At 35.9% G+C, this 24,174-nt stretch overlaps 2 protein-coding genes across 2 annotated transcripts; one reads left to right on the forward strand and one right to left on the reverse strand.

Moving 5' to 3' along the window:
- The first annotated feature begins 786 nt into the window (after positions 1 to 786).
- Positions 787 to 5,505, forward strand: LOC136816717 (ZP domain-containing protein-like). Its single transcript, XM_067073039.1, has 7 exons — positions 787 to 895; positions 1,313 to 1,386; positions 1,726 to 1,970; positions 3,575 to 3,743; positions 4,079 to 4,295; positions 4,585 to 4,880; positions 5,142 to 5,505. Exons 2-7 carry the CDS (start codon positions 1,317 to 1,319, stop codon positions 5,348 to 5,350), a joined length of 1,206 nt encoding a protein of 401 aa, XP_066929140.1. The 5' UTR covers positions 787 to 895; positions 1,313 to 1,316; the 3' UTR covers positions 5,351 to 5,505.
- A 10,923-nt stretch (positions 5,506 to 16,428) lies between these two features.
- Positions 16,429 to 20,907, reverse strand: LOC136816728 (uncharacterized). Its single transcript, XM_067073050.1, has 6 exons — positions 20,575 to 20,907; positions 19,881 to 20,322; positions 19,336 to 19,635; positions 18,788 to 19,022; positions 18,089 to 18,297; positions 16,429 to 17,156 (listed from the first exon to the last, which is right to left on the reverse strand). The coding sequence occupies exons 1-6, from the start codon at positions 20,710 to 20,712 to the stop codon at positions 16,975 to 16,977; spliced, it is 1,506 nt and encodes a 501-aa protein (XP_066929151.1). The 5' UTR covers positions 20,713 to 20,907; the 3' UTR covers positions 16,429 to 16,974.
- Positions 20,908 to 24,174: the final 3,267 nt, after the last annotated feature.

A 24,174-nucleotide genomic window follows, 5' to 3' on the forward strand; every position in this document is an offset into this window, starting at 1 on the left:
CTTTGTAATAGTCGAGGCTGCTCCATTGACTTCCAAGCCTGAAGGGCTAGACTCAAGACTCCTGAATGGAAAATGAAGCCACTTATTACCCACCCAGAACGCCCGCGCGTGGTTTTTACACAAACGCCAAATTGAAAGTAAAATCTATCGCTAGATTTAAAAAAAATTCAGTCCTCAAAAACAAAGGAACCACTGGATACAATCCGTCGTCATGATTGTGGCGCGTTCTATGCGTTTTTTTTTAATGGGAAATAAGTGGCTTCATTCTTCACTTTTTCCTGCCCGGGAAAGGTTAGAGATTCTACTCTAGCCCTTCGGGCTTTAAACTCAATGGACTGCTCCTCGTGCAACTAATATTATGATATGCTAGATGCTGGGGACATGTGCGTTTACCCATCCCTGACACATCCCTGGAATCTCATAATTAATTGCAAGGGAATATTTTTGATAGCCTTTCTTTTGTTTAGCGCGGCTTTTCGTACATGGAATCGTTTTCTCTTAATTCGATGTCAGAAATAAAACTTTTTCGAGTCACCCAAAGTTGCCTTTCATGTGTTTTTTTCTGTGATTGTTATTCACAAGGAGATTGAATAATTACGCTAACAAGAAAATTAAAAAGATTATAGCCAATCAAAATACTATCATCAAAACACATAAAAATAACAGAGATTTCTACGTCGAGGGACGTGTTGAGATTTAAATTTTTATATATTCAAAACAATTTTATATTTGGCAAACCTTTGGGACATCAAAAACCTATGGCATTAAAGCTATAAATTAGAAATACTCGATCATGTCAAACACAAATACAGCTCCACTTGCGGTACAGTTCGACGTGTGGAATAAGAAGATCTAAGTGTGCGAAAAAAGGGAGAAAGCATCAGCCTTCAAAGAGGTAAGTTCTTGCAAAAGTTTCTATTTTATGAAAATCGTTCTCTTTCACTTAATACCAAGCATTTTGCATTTTATCAACCTAGCAAGCCTTAAAGCAATTTAGTAAGCTGTGAACGAGATAGGTGAAAATAACAATACCATAACTTGGTCTAATGTCGACATCCCTCCTCTAATTTCGACACCCTTTTCATCAGCTGAAATTGATAGAAAGATTGAAACTGTTTTTCTTTGCTTAGTGGTCAGAGAGGAATAATCCTTTTTCAATCAGTGATTCAAGCTTTGATATTAAAGAAGGGTGTCGGAATTAGACGAGGGATGTCGATATTAGGCCAGCTTACGGTACAGGTTTATGATGAACTCCGTAATAATTCATAGGGCTGAGACGGCAAAAGTATGATATTTTGTGCTTGTTTTTCAGAAACATGACTGGTTTGTGGTTGTCAATCATTTGTATCTCGTATTTGTCGATTGCCGTCCAAGCTGAAACAACTGGTAATTATCTTGAATATATACACCCCTGTCTCAAAGCACCGGTGGAACTTTGTTCCTCAGTGGTGATGAAAATTCCTGGGGATATAAATTCTATTGTTCCAAGGATAAAACATCCAGTGGGGATGATTTTAGACTGCAGTTTTTAAACATTGATTTTCGGATGGGGATGAAATCAAAGTAAGCAATGACTTTAAGTTTGAAACTATCTATTTACAAAGCAAAGGTTACGATCTACAATCGGAAAATCCTCCAGACAAGAAAAAGTAATTTACATTTTCGACTGTTAGTTTATTGTACAAAAGAAGAAAAAAGCCTTATTTAAATCGTTCACTGTTTTAGATGCAAGAGCCGGGGGTGAAGATTTTTCGATCGAATGTGATACCGAAAAGATGACGATTTATATTCTTAAAGACGAAATTTCAATTCCTGAAAGCGATATTTCCAAATACAACATCTCATGGAATGATCCTACTTGTGGACCAAGTGAACAATCAAATGAAACATATTTGGTTTTGGAGGCTGGTTATTCGTCTTGTGGAACCAAAGCTGTTGTTGAAGGCGATCATGTTATATTCAAGAATAAGGTAAATTAAGTAAGATTGTTGATGTTTTTATTCGGCATTGGAAATAGTCGTGATTAGGGACACTCGATACAACTGAGAGCATGTTTCGAAGCTATGACACTAAAATTCTTTTTACAGTATATAGCCCCCAAAACGGAGGCTGCCCCCAAAACGGAGCTTTTCATTAAAATTAAGATTCTGACTTGTAGATTTATCAGAATTAAACGATTTTTGTATATTTTGAAAGAATGATGGTTATACTTAAAAATGAGCATGTTTTTGCTGGTTTGAGACAGATTCAAAATAACATATTTGCGTCTAAAGGAAATATTTTAACACCAAAATGAGACAAAAATTGCATATAACTCACTCTAGCTCCTTGGATATTGAAAATAAGTTATGAAAACGGGGTATAGGAAACTTTCTACACCTAATGCCGTTCAGAAAATGCAAATACATCTGTGACTTTAGAGGCTGGGTAAAAGATATAGCATCTTGAAGGTCAACCAGTATTTTGGAGCCCTAGAATCAGCATTGACAAAACCGAAAATTCTAAATATGAGAAAAAGCAAAAAGTCTTGGAATTCTATTCCTATCACCTTGAGTTAGTAGTTTATAACAAAATTAACATTATATATAAAAATTTTTGCTGAATCGGCAAAAACGGCAAATTCTGTCATTTTTTTGCAAAATATAGGAGAAAAATATCTTTAAAGCTTAATATTTTCAGTTTCAGTTAAGCTTTTTTTCTAAAATTTTCACAGCTTATTCCATACATGAATGGAACTATTTTCAAAAGAGATTTGTTTTCAAAAACTTGATTAAGACGTTGTTAAATCAAAATTGTCATTTTAAAAATTTCTAAATTTTCAGTTTGGACTTTGCAATATCGAAAATCTTAAAATATTTCATAAAAGTCATAAATTTTAAATCCATCGGGTCGTAAATTTAAGGGAAAACACAAATATGTTCAAGTTTTCCACCCCTATTACAACTGGGCTTAATAATTTGATTTTAACTACACCTCCGTTTTGGGGGCCCCAAACCTGCATTTTGACAACCAGGGGTATACTGTGAAGATTTTATCAAATAAATTTATGCCCAAAACCCTCTAAATCATATTTCAAAACTATGGTCAAAATTTTGTATTCATATCTTAAAGATATCTTGAGAAATTTTTAAGCGATTGAAGAATATTGTTTAAATTGAAAATTTTGAAAAAGAACTTCCAGGAAATAAAGTAGAGATGTTAAAGGTGTTCATGCAGCAAAATTTTTTGTAAAATCTCTTTTCCTCTAGATTTGAGAGAAATTTCAAATTTGATCGCCGTTTTGGGGGTCACATACTGTAGAGAAAATTACACCCCCTTCTCACAAACGTAGTAGGAATTTTTACCCATTGGAGTTAGAAATTACGTTTCTTTATAAGAACATATATAAGGACATTTATATAAGAGCATAGGGATTCGATAGCCAAAATGTTAAGAACAAGTTAGGAATATTTTTAGGTTTAAATCTGAAAAACTTAAAACGGGCTTCAAAAACTTTGGATGTTCTTATAAAAAAACGTGTAGGAATTTATACTAATTCTATGCTTATAATAATGTGATAAATTTCTTTTACCAGGTATCCATCAATTTGAACAAAACAAACGCATATCAAAATGATCTATTGGAAAGGATTGATACCTTCGCCACATATTCCGTTGAATGCAATATTCCACAAGGTGTGAATGTAACACATGAAAATGGAGTGAATATTACCAAAACAGCAGATTTGGTTGAAGGTGTATCAAGTAAGTTAAAGATATCAGCAATTAAAAATTTCTATGAAACAACTTACATGGGACATAACGCAGCATGCCACATAAATCATATTAGTGGAGAAATCTTATAATTTTCTCATTTTACTGAGAACTTAAGAACAAATTGAGATTAGTTTCAGACTCAAATCTCGGAAATAGCCAAAAGAATACTGAAGCAAGTAAGTTTATAGACTAAAAATATTTTCGATATAAAGCCCACTTTGGTTTTTGAAAATTAAGGTTGGTCGAATTCTCCATAATTTTGTGTACAGGTTGATGCATTCTGAAAATGATGGTATTTTACTATATCTACTTTATCTTTCTAGGTTCGACTGACGAATTCACTGTCTCGATAAATCTCCATAAATCATCAAATTTCAATGAAAGTCTTACATATCCTGCAGTTATTGATAGATTGGGACGTTTTAATTTGGAACTTGAAATTGACACTGTTGCAAATTTGTATATTATTCCACGAGATTGTCATGGTACTTCTACATCTGATCGAGATGACGTCATTCGGGAAGCTATTGTCACTGACGGGTAATTCTTTTTGATTACATTTTCATTCTCAATCTTTAAATTCTGCTCTATTGAATAATGCAGGTTCCATATGATTTGACCATGATTGATAAAAAATCACTCGCCGTATTGAACATTTCATCAAAACTTGTCATTTATACCCTAATAAGCGATAGGGAGATATGTGGTGAAAAATTAGGTAGCTAGATTTCAGCATATGGCTTGAATCTTTACCCGTAACATTAATACAATTTTTTGCCATTTCTTACTTTCTAAATAAACAAACTTGACAATTTCAACACTGTTTTAGATGTCCCAATACTGACCACGTTTTCAAGGAAGAGTCTACCGCTGACAATGGAAAGAAATTCCGATTTTCATTGAACGTATTCCGATTCAAAAACTCGAACGGTATGGTCTACATTCATTGCTCTGCTCACGTCTGTTTGGAAGGAAGTAATACCACAGAATGTCAATTCGGTTGTGAACAAAACAGCAGACGACGAAGACGTTCAGTGGAGGAGAATGCATTGACACTAAATGATGATCTTTCCAAAGATTATGACATTCGAACTGGATTGATTATCGTAACAGAAAATTCTAAAAGTAAGTTCCTGAAAATTTATGCTAGAAGTACTTTGGATAAGCAATGCTAAGCTGTCTCTTTTTAACAATTTCCATAAAACTTTAGAAAACAGATTGTATCTACTTATTATGATCGAGTTGTGGAAATTATTACGGTATAAACATGAATGGTACAAAATTATAATAATTCTAGGCTCAATATAAAAACATTTTCATTAGGAAATTTAAAATAAAAGAGCTATCGTCAGTTACCACATTTCCAAATTTGTATTATCTTTCTAGATGACGACTCATTCCAACAAGACACCCAAGAATCACCCAACAATACTCAATTCTTTCAAACCACGACCAATATCATTCTCATTGCAATCATCTTGGTAATGTTGACTTTAGTATGTTCTCTCTTGGTTTTTGTTGGCTTACGTCGCCGTCGAAGTGGTTCAAAAAGATATAGTGTCCCTGGATCTCCTTCGAAGATGGAAATGCATTAAATTGAAGTGACAGTACTATGCCATGCAGTTAAATTTTCAATAATTTTTCAGTTGAAGTTGCTCTTCGCTTTGTATTAAGCTAAAAATATATATAAAAATGGATTTTAAAAATTGTAAATTAAATCATAAATATGAAAAAGATTTTAAACTTCAAATTAATTATTTTATTACACACCTTCTCAAAGACTCGCTAGGACCTCTACCCACTGGAAAAATTGGCCGAAATTTTGTCATCAGTGGAAAATTATCCTAAATTTTTGTCCCCATTGAAACTGCAAAGCATCATGCTATTTTTCAAATCCCCACTAAATTTTTTGACTCGCAAACTAAAGAATTGAAATCCCAGCCATAGAGAAAATGTGGAAATCAATCCCCATCGACTTTTGTCCGTTAGTTTTACCCCCACTGGCTGAAGAAATCCCACCGGGTGTTTTATTCGATTATATTCGATATTCATATCCTGATTTTACCCAAATTATATTGAAAACTAGATACTCTCACTACAATCGATGATGTAGAAATTTTCATGGGGTTTGATTTATATTGTTGCAAATTAAGTTAAAACTTTTAAATTGAATTGTCCTCCTTTGACAGAATTTTACTGTGGTTACTGGCGTTAACAGATAGAAAACAACGTTTGGAAGTCTGACAGATTGACTAGAACAACAGTGGAGTATTATTAGATTTAAATGATTAATAGGGAGCAAATAGATTGACTATTTAAAAACTAACTTTAAAACTCACAAGTCACTCCGGTGACTGCTTAGTAAGTCGACGCTTGCAGTGAATAAATTCTACAGAATAGCTTTTTGCTAGACAGCATAATTTTGTCAGACAATTATAATATAACAAAGTTCTAGGCGCACAAGGGCCTCTGGAGCTGATCGTGATTATACGTATTTTACAATTGTCTTGTGTTGAATCTTTTCGGATGCTTACTCCATGCAGTGTTGAGTCTTTATTTGAAAACTTTGACTGTTTTGCCTCAGGGACATCTTTCGGCAATTTATTCCAGGTTGGTATAGTTCGATAAAAGAAGGAATTCGTTTGTACACACCACGGAGTCCATCGCTTCCAAAGTTTGGAATCATCTCAAAGTTGTGCCTTCTGTTTGGTCGCGTTCGACGGGCTATCTTGTTTGGGATGGTATATTATCATTTTCGTAATAGTTAATGTGCTGGCAAAGTTGGACCATGTCTCAAAAGTGTCTTCTAAACTCGAGCGTAGGAAGATTTAATTCACACAATCGTTCTTCATAAGACATATTACGAAATTTTTGAACAAGTCTTGTTGCCCGTCTTTGTACTCCTTCAATCAGATTTACGTGTTTACGTAGAAACGGAGACCATACTGACTGAGCGTACTCAAGATGCGGACAAACAAACGTACAATACAATGTTTTAAATGTATTTGTACTCATATTTACAAATCCTCGATTGATTATGCCAAGTATCGCGTTTGCTTTTTGACTTGTTTGCAATGTGTTCTTCAAATGTAAGTAAGTTCTGAGTCAATGAGGATTCCAAGATCTCTTTCTTCAAAGACGTGTTCCAATTGGCGTCCATCTAGGGAATATGGATGAGCATGTTTGATGTTTCCAAACTTTCCTAGCGTCAGAACGTGACACTTTTCAGGATGGCATAGTAATAACCAGTCTTTCGACCATTCTACAAGTGTGTCTATATCATTCTGAAGGGAAACAGAGTCTTCGATGCAGTTGAAAATTTTGGTATCATCAGCATACAATAGGGATCAATAAGATGACCTTTTCAGGAAGATCATTGATGTATAGCACGAACAGTATTGGTCCCAGTACACTACCCTGCGGAATACCACTCACTACAGGGTCTGTAGTCGTGAAGGATTGGTTCACTTTTACTGATTGTGTTCGACCTGTTAGAAATAACGTTATCCAGTTTAAGATTGAACCGTTGGTGCCATATGCTGATAGTTTCTTGCATAGTTGACGATGGGGTACAATGTCGAAATCCTTAGCAAAATCAAAGTAGATACTATCAACAACGTTTCCATCAGAGATGCTCTCATAACATTTATCCAGCTGGTACAAAAGCTGTGTCACGGTTGAACGGTTGTTAATGAAGCCATATTGTTTGTTCGATAAAAGATTATGATCAAAAAGGTGCTTCATGATGTTTCCTCAGTATTGATTCCATTAATTTGCACACTACTGATGTCAAACTAACAGGTCAATAATTGACTGCCATATTCTGAGGTCCCTTGTTTTTGTAGATTGGTGTGACATGTGCCACCTTCCAATCTTGTGGTAGTGAGCCTTCAACTAAAAATTTGTTCATGATTACAGCCAAGGGTAGAGACAGATGGTCAGATAATTCCGCTAGTATCCTAGAGTGTATTTCGTCTGGACCGAATGACTTATGGTTGAGCTCTTTCAATTGATTCTGTGCCATCTCCTCAGAGATATGAATATCTCCGATGGATGAATCAGTTCTCTTTTCAAATGTAGGAAGCTCAGCTACTGCTTCTTTTGTGAATACACTGCAGAACTGCCGTTGAAGTATATTGGCTTTTTCGTGATCTTCATGCTTTAACGATGTTTTGACATTTGGTGATTCAAATAGTGATGAAACTGTAATAGAAGATTTCATCTTGTTACGCACATGTGACCAAAAGATCTTCGGTTTGGTCTTTGTGTTATCACAATTTTTTTGTTCGTAGTTCCTGTGAGCTTGTCTCATCAATTTGTTCACTCTTTTTCTTACAGGGGTGTATTTTGCTCGATTCTATTCTTTTTCTTCGGGCGATGATTTCATCCATTTCCGATGGAGGCGTCTTTTCTCTGATATTTCTTTCCGAAGCTGAACTCCAATACCTTTCTTCTTCCAGTTCTGACCACCGATGATTTTTATGGGTACAAAACGGTTTCGTATATCCAAAATCTTCTTTTTGAAAAGCTGCCAAAGATCCTCGGTTGACTTAGAATTAGCCATCTCGGGGAACTGATTGTACCAGTCATCAGAGTTGAGATCTTGTTTCATTGCTTCAAAGTCTGCGTCCTCGTAATTGTATCTTTCTGATTTAGGTTTGAATACAGCTTCACATTTGATACTGACGGTCAAGCAACTATGATCGCTTAAACAAAAAGGACTGAGATACTCTAGACATAGAGCTTGGTTAGACCTGTTAAAATGAGATCGACTAAAGATGGGTCGTCAGTCCCACAGCATCTGGTTGGTTCGTCTACACTTTGGTGGAGAAAGGAGTCACGAAGGACATCAAGAAATTTTTCTTCTTTACCTTCCTCGAGATGTGGCGTCGTCCAATTTTTCCAATTGATTGTTGGGAAGTTAAAGTTCCCGACAAAGCATTTATGAGAGTATTGAGAGTTGTTTAATGCGATATCTTTGATTAGATGATTCAACTTGTTGTCATTTTCAGCTGACGTGTCATTGTTTGTAGGGGAGCAATAGATACAGGAGAAGACCAGGAGACTGTTTCCGGATAGAGGAATTTCGACTGTGGATACTTCATTGAAATTGACTTGGTTCATTGATTGGTTGACATCGGTGACCAAATATTTGATCGATGAATGAGCAAGAGTAATTATCCCGTGACCGATGCCAGTGGTCATGTTCGTATGACTGACACATTTATAATGTTTAAGCTCGTGTTCGTGTAGCTCTCGCAGTTCACCGTGCTTTGGTTTCACCTCACATATCACAATGATGTTGGGATGATGTTTCTCTACGTCAAGCACAAGTTGTCGCTTCTTCTCGGGTGTTAGCGTGTCGGCGTTGTAAAATATCCTGAATTCGTTGATCTTTATTTCAACATCATCTACTACTTGATTTACGTTATGGTTTTCTTAAATTATTTTTCTCCGACTGTTTTCGTTTGAGTAATATTCTTAGCGAAAATTACATTCTTCGTATCTGTCTTTTTTGTTTAAGATCTGATTTTGACCTTGATGACGTCGAATCCGTTTTTTGAGTCCCCTCGAACTCTCCATTTATAGATATCAGAGTTATCATTCTCATTTCTAGTTTTAGCTTTGAGGGATAGTTCCCTTACGTTCTTTCTTTCAGCTGGTGTTAGATCTTCAGTTATACTCGCTGTCTTGTATTTTTGGACGCCCTTGAGAGAAGGAAGGTTTCCGAGAAGTGAAAATTTTTCTTTTTGCTAGATAGACAGATTAATAAAGGGCGCTTCTTTTCCTGAGATGGTTTTCCAAGGTGACTGACACGTTTGATAGTAGCTCGTGTGTGAGTGTCTTTGACAAGACGTTTGACCCATGAATTGTCATCATGGATGACGACGTTGCGAGATCTTTTGATTTTTTCACGCCGTGCATCCCTAATAGCTTCTCTGATAGTTGTTTGCTTGGCAGATACCTCAGAGGTCTTTGTAGCGTCAGTTTAAGACTTTTCCGACTATGTCGTTCATTTCTGTTTTGATAATAAGTTCTTGCATACTGTGCTTGAATTTCTCCACGTTGGTTTTAATCTTTTGTTCAACGTATTCTAAAGTGTGTAGTGCTGGATTGTTGTCCAGTTTCTTTTTGAGGTCAGCGAGTTCTTGTTCTCAGGAATCGGCCGCAATTTTGTCTGCTTTGAACTTCTTTAGCAGCTCTGCTTTTTTCTCAGCTTTGATCTTGATAATGTTTTCACAATTTGTCACGTCCCTCTGCAGAGATTTCACCTTTTGGTTTGGGGAAGTATATGCACCAATATTCTTGGTCATAGTCACGCAGTTTACGTAAATGAACTTTATTCCTTTCGTCTTTCCAACAATCAGCTGGATGTAGTATGGAGGAAGTTCAGAACACGAATTAGTCCGGGAGCCAAATCCTATATCTCCTTAAATAAGCACTTTTGCTTAACCAAAGATTCTACAGGATAAACTATGCATTTTTGGAATTTCAACTATCCTAGTTTTGGAAATGGTCGGGTCCCCAAAGCTAACTCCTGGTCAATTTTTCATACTGGGCCCGAGTTTAGGGGGTACTTTTTACCCTTTGTAAGGATTTGTTAAGGAAAATGCCATTCCAGGGATGATATAATTTGCTGTATCTAGTCAATCAGTTGACCAATTGCTTTGAAACTTTGCAAAAAGTTTCAAGGTAGGCTGATGATTATTTTCGGAAAAAAATTTTATGAAAAATTATTTTTATAGGTTTTCCTGGGAAAAAAAAGGGAAAATTTGGGTATTTTAACTAAATTTTGACCCTTTTTAAGTCTGGGACCTACCCAAACAACTTTTAACGAGACACGAACTAGGTGTTATGATAGACTTTGATGCAATACATAAGAAAAATTTCAAACAGACAGTATTTAGTATTATTTCAGGGCTGCAGGGGGTAAAATTGCCCATTTTTATGGGTTTTTACCTTATTTGAGCAATTTTCACCACTAATCTTGGTTAAAACGTTATCAAAAATAGTTTTAACTTCATTTTCGTGTATTATATCCTGAAAGATTACAATGCTGAATTAAAACTAACAAAACCAGGGTGCAAATGGACAAACCAGGGGGTAAAAATGCCCATTTTAGGCGATTTTTATCGTTTATGGACCTATTTCACCCATAAAGTGGTTTTATGGTGTACCAATTTTATTTCTGACCACTGAAACAAGGATAATTTTGTAGTAGGAGCAATGGGAAAGTTATTTGTGGTTTTCATTGTCAGGTCAAAAGATAACATTTATTTGACGTAATTTTGTTAGTTTTTGCTTTGAGATTCCACTATATTGCTATTCAGAGCTTCCAAAAATGGTCCCTGTACTGGTTTTTAAGTAGAATAGTTATTTGGAGCCTAATAATTTGTAAAATTTGTAAAATATTGTTAATTGGGGCCCCCCCAGCGGTTTGCGTGAATGCGTGAATGGGCTTTTTTGGTTGCGTGAATGCGTGAAAATCGAAAAAAAATTGCGTGAATGCGTGAATTGAAAAAACTTGCGTGAATGCGTGAATCTGCCCTGTTTTTGCGTGAACGCGTGAATTTTCCCTTTTCACAGTTTGTAGAAAACCCCAAGGTGCGCACCTATTCCAAATTCAAGGGATGCCAGGTGAAGGTGTACAAAAAAATCAGCAACTTTCAAATTCTCTATTTTATAAAACGATTCATGATTTAGATGCGCTTTCTAGCAATCTAGATACCTTAAATTTCCAGATTTTTTCGCTCGGGCCAAACATGTATTGGCCCTCGAATCTTAAATAACTCTAATTTGCCCCCTTGAAAGTGTTTGTGTGCATGATGAGTGATCCAGGGCCAGGGCCAGGGCCAGCCAGGGCCAGAGTCACTGGGGGCAGGAGGCGGCCATGACCTCACCACGTTTTTGTAAATAAAAAGAAACTTATTTCAAAAAAATTTTTACCAATGATGTAGACTTTCGATAACCTGATTTATTGGCAAAATTAGTCTGAAATGGAGTCGTATTTAAGCACATCAGAGGGTTGCAATAGAAATTTTCTCCTGTCGGCGCAAAACATGGTTGCGGCTCCTTAGTCACTATGTTTTCGGCCCCTCCACGTTAGGAAATTAATTCGCGAGCCCTTAAAACCTTTCTTTTTAATTTTTTTTGATCGCTTCGCTCGCAACAAATGTTCATTCTTTTACCTCATTTTACAAGCTATCAAGCGATCGTACCTTGCCTCTAACGAATTTAGACTACATATTCTTTTTCAATGGTGTTAAAGAGAGCATTTTTAGCCAAACGCGAGTGACAGAAATGCAAAAATTTCCTCTCTGCGTAAACCATAGTTGCGCCTCCTTACCCATGAGCTAAGCATCATGGTGTCATACTCGAGTTTGTTTGATCTATTTTTGATAATGTTTAAGCTATTTTTTGTACAAAAATTCGCCTGTGGCGCATATCTTTTCACTTACTATCGCGATACGTTAACTGCAGAAGCTTCACCTTTTCCAAACGATCGTGACAAGTTAGAAAAATCAAATATTTTGCTTGATGGCATGCCCGATGGCATGTGATTAAAGTTGAAAAATTACGTAACGCTTTCTATTTGGGGGCTTCTTATGACGCTACCAAACACGGTGTTTTATAGTCAGGTCTACACCTGTACAGGAAAAAATCACTACTGAGTTAAGTTTTTCTCAAGTGCATGACCAGATGCGGTCGAATAATATCTCGAGTACAGCCTTGTCATACTTTTTTATGCAAATCGAACGTTTTACTCCATAATGGCGGAGATTACGTAAATTACGTAACTTAGCGAAATGTGAAAGACCTCTATTTTTGACATTTTCCCCGATTTTTTCCGAAAATTTCCCCGATTTCCCAAAAAATTGGGTTTGCGTGAATTTCGAGAAAAACTTGCGTGAATGCGTGAATTGCGAAAAAATTTTGCGTGAATGCGTGAAATTTGGGTCCGCTGGGGGGGCCTCTTAATTTGTAAAATATTATTGTTAACTTGGGTAGAAATGAAAGTGTTGTGTCATTGTTAAGGGGGTAGTCATATGAGAAATTTGAAATGTCATTTTTTAAACTTTTTGTTATATCTTGTGAAGTAGTAAATATTTTTCAATGAAACTTTCCACAATTGTAGCACAACTATAAAGGATATGAAAAATTAAAAAAAAATTCTAAAAATAGCAAAGACGGGGGTAATATCGTCCAGGGGGTAAAAGCTATAAAAATATTGTGTCAACCTTTTAAGAAAAGCTAAGAAAGCTATTCAAAAAATTTTTTCTGGTGAAGGTCAGTATTATGAAAGTCTCCAGAATGAGTGGAAAAATTTTTCAAAATTTCAAGCCAGGGGGTCTGGAACCTAAAATTTGTACTTTTTCAGTTTAAAAGCCAAAAAATGATTTGTTTGAAAAACTGCTTCATTCATCCTGAGGCTTACCATAATGGAAAAACTACCCTGAAAAATTTCAAGTCAATAGCTTTTCTCAATCTGAGAAAAGGCTGACAAGGTGCGCGATAACCCCCTAAAACGTGTTTTGAGGGAACGGCGGCGCAGAAAGGAAGTTGAAAAAATACGGTTTTTCTCAATTTTTCTGCGATACATAGACCGTTTTACAAAATTTTTGCTGTGGTTGACCAAAATGGATTGACACATAACTTTTAATGTTGAAAAGGTACTGGAAATACTAAATTAGTCCAAGTTTTTTGAAAAAAATGGCCTTCCACGTGCTCCGGGAATCTCCAGGTATTTTGCGTCAACTCTGCGTACAACGCACGTAAACATGGCTTTAAGTCAATAAAAGTGCATTTTCTCATCAAAAAACATATTGCCAACAAAATATATCATCCTTGTGCTCTCTCAAATCTGTTTATATCATTTACAGTTGAATTTCAGTGTTGATCTTAGGGAAACGTGTCTTCAGGTTGAACGTCAATCATGCATAGTTTTACTTAATTTTCCAGGATCGCCTCTGGCGCCATGACTCATGAAAGACTAGATTTCCACTGGACTTAAGAATCATAATGGATACATCATTGAATGTGTTTGGTTCCTTGCTTCAAACTTTATTCAAAGTCTATAATCCATCACTTTGAAAAGTTTTTTTCGGTGTACAAGTTTTACTGTTCGAAAACATCAGTTCGCAGAATCAAATTGTTGCTTTCACTTAAATCATAGGCTTCCAAAGCTTTCCCAGATGTGAGAAATGAAATGAAACATTCAATAATATCATAATTCAATCCAAAACAATACATAAGCTCAGTTTCCATGTCAAAAACACAGCTGACTGCCCCCAAAATGTGAATGTTTTTTGCAAATACCACTTCTTCGGTTACCATCTTTAATTACGTCATATTAAGAAATCCCGGGAAAAAAAGGCGGTATTGACTTAGACGCCCAAAAAGGGCGTAAAAAGAGCTTTCATTTGGTATGTCATGATGCTATGTTTAGAGCAACCATACGGAAATGAGGCCCTAGCAACGGATGCGATTTCCCGTTGCTAAGGAGAAAATTGTATACCAGGGCTCATAAGAAACCCAATATATCGGCAGATATTTATGCTACGGCCTTGAAATTTTCAGGGTATGTTCAGGAAGGATAAAGGATCCTAAAAAGCCCTAAATCCCGAAATTGATGAATTTTTCACCAATTTTCAAAATCTCATATGACTACCCCCAAGGCCTGTTTTGATGAAAAATTTCTAAACGTTTTGTGAAAACAAAACTAACGGTCCCCTGCATACTCATAATGTACTACATACTCATAATTTGACTGATCATTTTTGCCGTTTTACTGACCTTTTCTTAGTAGCTAGTCTCAAGATAATAATTCTACAAGTAGCTGGGACCATTTTGGGAAGCTCTGAATAGCAATATAGTGGAATCTCAAAGCAAAAACTGACAAAATTACGTGAAATAAATGTTATCGTTTGGTCATAACTTAAGTTTTAAATCCGTCATTATTTTGTGTAGTTGTCAACAAAAGTACTAAGAAATGACTGAAGGGTATATAACTGGTTTCCATCTCAAAATTTCATAAATTTGAGGCTACCATACAATAAAAACATCCAAATTCAGGCAACAACTACCAAGAAGTGGTGCATTTTGATTTGCCCACAGTGACCCTGATTACAGACAATGAAAACCACAAATAACTTTCCCATTGCTCCTACTACAAAATTATCCTTGTTTCAGTGGTCAGAAATAAAATTGGTACACCATAAAACCGCTTTATGGGTGAAATAGGTCCAAAAACGATAAAAATCGCCTAAAATGGGCATTTTTACCCCCTGGTTTGTCCATTTGCACCCTGGTTTTGTTAGTTTTAAGTCAGCATTGTAATCTTTCAGGATATAATACACGAAAATGAAGTTAAAACTATTTTTGATAACGTTTTAACCAAGATTAGTGGTGAAAATTGCTCAAATAAGGTAAAAACCCATAAAAATGGGCAATTTTACCCCCTGCAGCCCTGAAATAATACTAAATACTGTCTGTTTGAAATTTTTCTTATGTATTGCATCAAAGTCTATCATAACACCTAGTTTGTGTCTCATTAAAAGTTGTTTGGGTAGGTCCCAGACTTAAAAAGGGTCAAAATTTAGTTAAAATACCCAAATTTTCCCTTTTTTTCCCCAGGCAAACCTATAAAAATAATTTTTCACAAAAATTTTTTGCCGAAAATATTTATCAGCCTACCTACTTTTTGCAAAGTTTCAAAGCAATTGGTCAACTAATTGACTAGATACAGCAAATTATATCATCCCTGGAATGGTATTTTCCTTAACAAATCCTTACAAAGGGTAAAAAGTACCCCCTAAACTTGGGCCCAGTATGAAAAATTGACCAGGAGTTAGCTTTGGGGACCGATCATTTCCAAAACTAGGATAGTTGAGGATTCCAAAAATGTATAGTTTATCCTGTAGAATCTTGGGTTAAGCAAAATGCCATTTTTTGGGTTTGGCTCCCGGACTAAATAGTGAACACTTCTCTCGCACTCGGTGCATTTGAGTCGATCTTTTTTCCTATCGGTGATACATCGTGATGGTGTACAAGTCTCCAGATTTTGTGAGCTTGCACTCAATTGTTCCAATGATGATGGTGATTGCAATGGTGAAAGGTGTGACTGCTCGACTGCTCCAAAGAATTCTCTTCATTGTGATGGATATGAATGAGATTTCCGTTTAACATAGTCAAATATGTTGTTTTTTTGAGAATTTTTGAGATTTTCTTGAAAAAAAAATCAATAATCCAGTTTATTTATTTAACTCGAATTGGAAAAAATCTAGGTCTAGACTAACATTCATTAAAATAAGTGCAATGGAAAAGAACTGAGAAAACTATGAAACAGTAAAAAGATCATACGGAAGCCCGTGGGCACGGCATGTACCACCCTTAAGGGTAGGTTTTTCGAGACCCTCAAAATGCATTGTAAGGGTGTACTTTTGATAGCGTGGACTACAAGGGTCTTTTTTTTGCTAGATGTGTGTTTGGGGACTGCTGAACCGCAAGTCTGACACTAAAAAGCTGATGTATCTTTATAGTTTTGACTCTTCACTCAGCGCTCGTCTTTCTTTGTTATGCCATCAAACTACACTGTAAGGGCTCTATTTCGAAAGCGTATTTTATGGCGGGAATCGGGTTAATCATTGATTGAGCATCACACTATGAATTTCTAGGTAAAATACATAATATTTTATACATCGTTTTAAACGTTATAAGGGCATTACAATTACAAATTACAATTTCTGTTAACATACCCATTATAAAATATTATAATAGAAAAATTGCGGTCAACGTCTCTGAGACTTGAAAAAATAATTATTTACAGTTTGGTACTTAGGTACCGAGTGATAATGTAGGATTAAACTCAAATTCTTTAGAAAAACATAATATACAAATTTCAATTTTTCAATTTTCAAAAAATGAAAAAACACAGTTCTCAATTTTTTTTTGAAAAATGTGCACTCTTTTTGCGTAGTAGCATTAAGTTTCATTAACTGTTCTTTGTTTAATTTCGGTTGTAGCTGCCACACCCAATGACAGCAGCTCTTATTTCTTGAATCTCGAAGTCCTTCCAAGGAGAAAACGTTCTGTGTCATTTCCAATCTTCATTCATAATTTATCGCCAACTTGCAACAAAAACACCACCACCAAAAACGGAATTCTTCATATCTGGGAAATCCCTCATCATATCCATATGAAAACGCCAATAAAAACATCCTCAATCAAGATCATTAATTAACATTATCTTCATAGCTTCGTATTGACCAGCATCTTTGAACATTGTATAAGCGTTTTGAACATCGGAGAGATACAGTCGGTGTGTAATCAAAGGTTCAGCGTTTAATTTCCCTTCTAGGATTGCTGACATCAGAGATGGGATTGTGAATCCATGCATCATTCCTGATCAAGGAGGAGAAAGCGAATAAAGAATCAATATAACGCGTCAAACTAAGAAAAATTTTATTCAAAAATTCACACTAAATACACCTTTTCGACCGTAGTCGCGCGGGTATATTTTTGTCCACTTTATCCCACTAAAACCGTCCCAATCCTATTTTGACGCATTTTTCTATTGTCTATAGGAGCGAAAAAAGGACTGGGAGGTTTTAGTGGGATAAAGCGGACAAAAATGATCCCCGCGCGGTAATTGGTGGCTACGGTCAAAAAGGTGTATTATAACAGACTAAACCTGACTAAATTATGAACTCACCAGACATTTTGCAAAATGATTAAAATAGTGAGTTTAAGTATTTGCACTTTTGAGAACGGTGGAGTGGACTGAAGTGGAAAAACCTGCAGCTTTGTTGACCCGCAAAATCCAGGACGGTAAAAGTGCCGACTTAAGGCGTTCTCGGTAAGCAGGATGTTGACAAATTAGAATCTTAACGTCTCCGTTCTAGAAGACCACAGGTACATAAATTCGCTAATACCGAGTGTGTTATGTATGTGTGTTTTTCAGCGACGGAGACGGTAAGGTTCTAATTTGACTACATCCTGATTGGCTGAGGACGACGGTAAATCAGCACTTTTACCGTCCTTGTTTTTGCGGTTCAGAACTGCGGCTTATTCCAAATCGTTAAAGTCACTTTACCGTCCTCAAAAGTGCAAATACATAAACTCGTTGATAAAAGCTCGATGGCGGTAAGGATCAGTTCAATGATTCTGATTATTTTGTTGCAATCTAAATTCGAGTTTCATTAACTTGAACGCGAAAGGGGACTGGAGCTAGTAATTCATTATGTTGCATAATCCTTATCTATAGCTGTAGCTGATCACTCTAAATAGAGAATTTAGTGAAATTTAGTATATAGTATATAAATAAAAGTTCATACCTGCAGTAAAAGTGAAATTTCTGTACCACATTTTCTCTAAATTGATAGTAGCTGGCACTCCGTGAACGCCTAACATAGCAATACGACCCCCTGATTTGACCGAATCTTGGCACATGTACCACCCTTCTGGTATACCAATAGCTTCTACAACAAGATCCACTCCTTTACCTTCGGTAATCTCTAAGATCTTTTCTGTTGCGTCACCGTTTCTTAAATAAAAGGAAGAAAAATAGTTTCTAATTATGAGAGCTCTCAAATAAACAGACAAACTTTTCTTTCGTCTTAGCCAACTAAACGCTTCTTAGGAGATTTTTACTTTAATAAAGGTTTCATAAACTTTTACAGTTTCTATTTAGCGGAAGACTATCTAATTGCTTTAGATGGAGCAAACTTCATTGTGTGAGCTTGCGCAGTTCAAAAGATACAAGTAGAGCCATCGAACAAAAATATTGGGAAATATCTTTCTGTTTGATGGGCGAGAAAGGTCAAACTCGATTTTTTGGGTTTATGTAACGTAACGAAATAGAATATGATTTTAACAGTCTGGAGTAAACTGTACACCATGTTATAGACTGGAAACTCGTTTATTGTATCATCACTTCTAAAATCTTGAAACACTCAGATTTCTTGTTCTGTTATATTTTAACCTTCCTAATTTTAGCACGAGTTTCCTTGACAACCATGTATAAGGCAACTTACTTATTATTGATGATGTGACTAGCCCCGATATCTTTTGCTACATCCAGTCTAAAATCGTTGACGTCAACAACAATGCTGTTTTGAGGATTAAACATTCCTACTGCGCATGTCAAAGCAGCTAAACCAACTGGTCCAGCTCCAATGATAGCAATGTTTTCGTTTTGTTTGAGAGCTCCATCTAATAATCCAACTTCGAGACCGGTTGGCAAAATATCGGAACACATCACTAATGCGTCTAGAATTGAAAAAGAAGGTGATTAGACGTCATTTGTAACATTTCATAATGTGTCTCTAAAGACCAGTTATCAAGGCAATCCTTTTGTTTAAATGGTGTCTTAATTTAATGAAAAAGGATTTTCTTTAAAAAATCTTTGAAAATTTAACACCGGTGAAGCAACGTGTATCAAGTAACAGTATAACATAAAGTATTACTATTTTAGCTTTATCCCTCTCCCCCTTGTGTTATTTCTGAAAGCATATTCTGATCGGCAAAAAGGGAACTTCTTAGTTAAAAGTTTAAAAAGAGATCAAAAACATTTTATACTAACCTTCCATTTCTGTGTCATGAACATGTGGTGGCACATAATGGCAACTTGTATCCGCATGCGGAATCCGCGCATACTGTCCTTGCATTCCATCAATTGTATTCCCTAACCGCCATCCACCATCTTCACAATGTCCATAAAACTTATTTTGACAGTGCTGGCATTCACCACAGTTTGTGATACAGGCTACTAGAACACGATCACCAACTTGGAAATTCTGGACTTGCGAACCTGTTTCGACAATCTCTCCAATTCCTTCGTGACCTAAGCGACGTCCTTCTGTAGCTGTGAAAACATTGCCACCTATAAAGTTTGACATAAAAAAAGGTAACGAGATTTACATGCAAATTCCTAAACTCGTGATAATTAAAGGCCCGAGAAAAAGAAAATTTCCACCAAAAGTTTATTATTGAGAGTGATTTTTGCGTCAAAATTAGATTAATTCAGTGCGATAGATTTCACGCTATATTTAGTGGCGATGTTTCAATGGATAATTCCTGTTTATAAACTGTGGAAGGCGGGTTGATTTCTTATCGATTCTAACTTACCAAGGATATGTAGGTCTGTTCCACAAATTGTTGTTTTGAGCACCTTGACGATAATATCAGTCTCTTGTTGTATCGTTGGCATGGAAACTGTCTCCAGAACTGGGGGTTTGTTCTTCCCTTTAAAAATGGTAGCCTGAATGTGGCTTGGTACCTCAACAGGTGGAACATCATAGTAGATATCTTTTTCCATAAGGGCGGCAGTGGCTTTTGAATTTTCACCAGTCGATACTGATCGACGGGCGTTTTTTGTAACAACGCCACTTTTGGGCAGGGTGGTTGTTGTGGTACTTTTGAAACGTCTTTGCTGAGATTCAAATGTATTAAATCGGTTGAAGATTTTTGGTGGCATGTTGTTACCAGATGTTGAAAAGCGACGAACTTGTTGCTTTGAAGATTCAATTCTTGCGTTCTGTTTTTGTTTTAGAGCTTGAATGTCTGTTGCCTACAAAAGAAAAACAACTTGAGCTATTCTTCAAAAATATCAATTTCGCTTTTTACCCCGGTGAACCCAAAATTCAAAACATTCATCCTTACAGAAAACTAAAGACCATTCGTTTCAATTGCACACATCTTTTGCCACCATGTAGAAACCATGCCAATGTCATTAAAGTAAATCCCTTAAGAGTAGTTTCTACAATGTAGTAAAAGAGTGTTCACGTAGATAGATATCTAGTAAAATTCTTATGGAAATTACCTGATGATTTCGATGATTGCTACCAAATGTCGAGCATCTTTGGATATTTTTCGTACATTTGCTGCATTCCTTGTGTAATGGTCTTTTAAAGATCTTAGAAACAACGAGTATGTCTCGTTCACAAATTTTTCGTAGCATCTTCGCGTTGAATTTATCGTTCTTTGGTCGTTGCAGTGTGTTTTCTTGATTGATAAACCAACTGGTACCTTATTGGAGTGAGTTGATTTGCTGACTGTTCTGTTCGTCTGGTTGCTGGTCTCCAATTCTTCGTCTTAGACGATGAAGCTTTCTTGTTTTCTTGGGTCTTCTTTGCTCTTCTCGAAGCTGTCTGTTGGACGGTCCAAAACGTCCGCCATATTTAAGCAGATGAGCGTCTAACAAACTTTGAACCCAGACCCTTAAACGCAACAAATTTCAAACAATAGAGATGGACCAAAATTTAACTTAAAACATTAGAGGTACGTCTAATATAATTGAAAGTACATCACTTTCTTACCCAGTCCTTTTTGTCCAAACTTCCATTGTTCGTATTAATAACAAAATAAACAAAGACTGACGGTGTGAAACATTAGACTACTGTACCAACAGACCTTTGAGATTTTTGATATGAAATTATGAAATTTTATTTTTTTCGTACCAGACAAACCTGTATTTTAAAGGTGTGACGAAACTTTACACATAAAATGTCCAATAAACAATAGATATGTCTATCCGTCTAGAACAAAAAATTGAAAATACAGAAAAATGTTACATAATGTAAGAAAATTATCAAAAAAATATGAAAATTTCGGAATCAGGTTTTACGGGCTTTACGGAATTGAAAATAATTCATTGTTAAAAGAACAGTAACATGTTCCGTATTTCAAAATAATATTTTGATTGAAAAATATTTTTGACCTTCATCAATGACCTTAATGAAATTAAAGGTGTCTAGCTGTACGGTGGTCTATCAGACAGTCAAATCTAAAATTAGAAAAAAAAATTGCTTATGATTGAATTTGAACTTTTTTGAGCATTGTCTACATAGAGTGTGATGGGTCTTTGTCCTAAACGTTGTTACGTAACTTATCCGATTTGAGATCCTGGGAATGGTACTAGACCCTTAGAGGAGCTTCAAACACCTTAATCCAGAGTATACATTGTTGAAGAAAAAGTTGAAATCTCTCTGATTGGTTATTGGTTAATTTCAATTCCTCTTTGGGTAGATAAAATCTATTTTCAATTGAAAACATCACGTTATGTTAATATCAAGCACCCCTAATTTGCCTCCAGAGTTTTTTCTGGATTCGAACTTTTCCCGAATGACCGGGGCCTGGAATTCCCAAGTTATTTTTTCCCGAGTTATTTTGCATGTGTCGTTACACGTAAATTAACTCGGAATAATAACTCGGGAAAAAATAATTCGCAAAAAATAACACGGGAATTCCAGGCCCCCGAATGACCTGCTCTAGGAAAATTCCTAGAAAAGATTTTCTTGTCGAATGAGAGTGAGGGTGGGCTCCTTAAAGAGAGACGAGCCTTAAAGCTAAAAGTCTAGTTAATTGAGGCGCGAGATCGATCATCATCTCTAGTTCGGATCGTTGGAATGAGATAGAAATTCGAGTGGGGGAGCGTGATTGATAAGCTTGGGAATGACTATTGAATATTGACCTACTAGTTCGGATTTAAAGGTTAATTAAATTATTTCAATCTTGTACCCAGGATTTATTTACCTGCCACTATTTGATTTTAACGAACCATAAAAAGCGAACCAAAGGACTGGGTTTGAGTTTGCATGAGTTTTGTCCTTTGCATATTGAAGGAAATGTAGCCGCTTTGAAATACACCTTTTCGACCGTAGTGGCGCGGTCAGGTGCGTGTCACTTAATTATTTGATTATCCCCCTAAACTCGATCCAATTCTTTTTTGACACATTTTTCTATTGTCTATAGTTGTAGGACTGGGATGGTTTTAGTGGGATAAATCGGATAAAAAAATATCCGCGCGACAATTGGTGGCTACGGTCGAAAAGGTGTGTTGTCTTTCAACTAGCCACAAGAACTGGCGGAAAATCGAAGGATCCGGCTATAATTGAACTTATACATTTTTTTCTTTACCATTGAGCTACGAATCTATTATGTGAAACCCATGAACTCGAATGTAACTGGATAGAGATAGAAGTGAATTTTAAAATTCTGACTGGACAGAGACAGTGGATTGGAGGAATGAATCCTCAAGCTATCATGCTAACGGAATAATGCATTTTTGTTATACTTCAATATATTTTTAGGAAGATTAGATTCAAAATGAAGTGTTTATCATTCATCTTTATTTGGAATCCAAAAAAAACAACGTGGTACAATCAAGGTCATAATATTTTGATAATTTTGGTTATTTTAACGTTTTTCAAGATTTAAAGTTCCGGCGAGAAAGTCGATTTTGGGCCATCTCTTTAATTTCATCGAATATTTCAATTCGGGAGGGGTTGGCAGACTTACAGGCTATATTCTGAGCCTTATTGGACTATTTTTGAACTTTTGAATGCTAAGATCCTAAGGTCCTAAGTCTTAAGTCTCATGTTAAAACTCAGAGTTAAAACTCTACCCTTCCAACCTACTTTAGAGCACTTACAAATCGCTTGTGGTTCAAAAACTTCCCGGTGTATTTCCCTTTTTTCTCGAATATTATGACCTTGATTGTAGCACTCAACTCATTCAACTATCAATGATAAAAGGTCATTGAAAGTCCGAAAAAGATAGATATGAATAAGAAAAAAAATGGCTGACAGACTGACAGACTTTATTTACGCAATACAACTTATTGTTTCGAAAGGTCATCACCTCGATATCTGATCGAAAGTAACGTTGATATTAGGCAATAACATCATATCTGGGACATTATATGAATGTTTTTAGAATGTATGGTCCAGTTTGTGCGCGGTCTGTCTGATAGACCATTTCCGTTGAATAAAATTTTGTATAGGTGTGATGTAAGTGTGATTTTGCTTGCATTCGGTACCTTTAATGTGGCCCATTTTTCACAAAAACATATTTTAAATCGAATAAGCTGCATCGTGACCACAAAAAATCGAATAAAAATTGCATGTAACAGATTCACGAATCCTGTGAAATGGGCTAATGCACGGAAACTTTTATTGGTCAGATCTGGTCATATATCAGTTGATTTCTAGAGAGTGATATCTAGTGTAGTGTAAAAATCCCTTTTGGTAAAGATATTAGTTGATTTCTAGAGAGTGATATCTAGTGTAAAAGTCCCTTTTGGTAAAGATATCAGTTATGATTTGTAGAGAGTGATATCTATTGTAAAAGTCCCTTTTGGTAAAGATATTAGTTATGATTTGTAGAGAGTGATATCTATTGTAAAAATCCCTTTTGGTAAAGATCGTAATATGGCGAAGATGTAAAACAAAAACTAAAAGACGAACCACCTCTTACCGTGAATATCACAGTTAAGCTTTCTTTGAAGTTTAACCTGTGACGACCTACAGCAATTTTTTCGCGTATGACTCAATGTAATTACTGTTAAAAGAATCGTAAATGTCGAGCACATATCCTCATAACAGGCTGTCCCGAAAAAAAGGATCGAGTTTGAACATGATTC

The sequence above is a fragment of the Clytia hemisphaerica genome, unplaced genomic scaffold (assembly GCF_902728285.1).
Source record: "Clytia hemisphaerica strain Z4C2 unplaced genomic scaffold, Clytia hemisphaerica genome assembly, whole genome shotgun sequence".
In the NCBI taxonomy this organism is placed as follows: Eukaryota; Metazoa; Cnidaria; class Hydrozoa; order Leptothecata; family Clytiidae; genus Clytia; species Clytia hemisphaerica.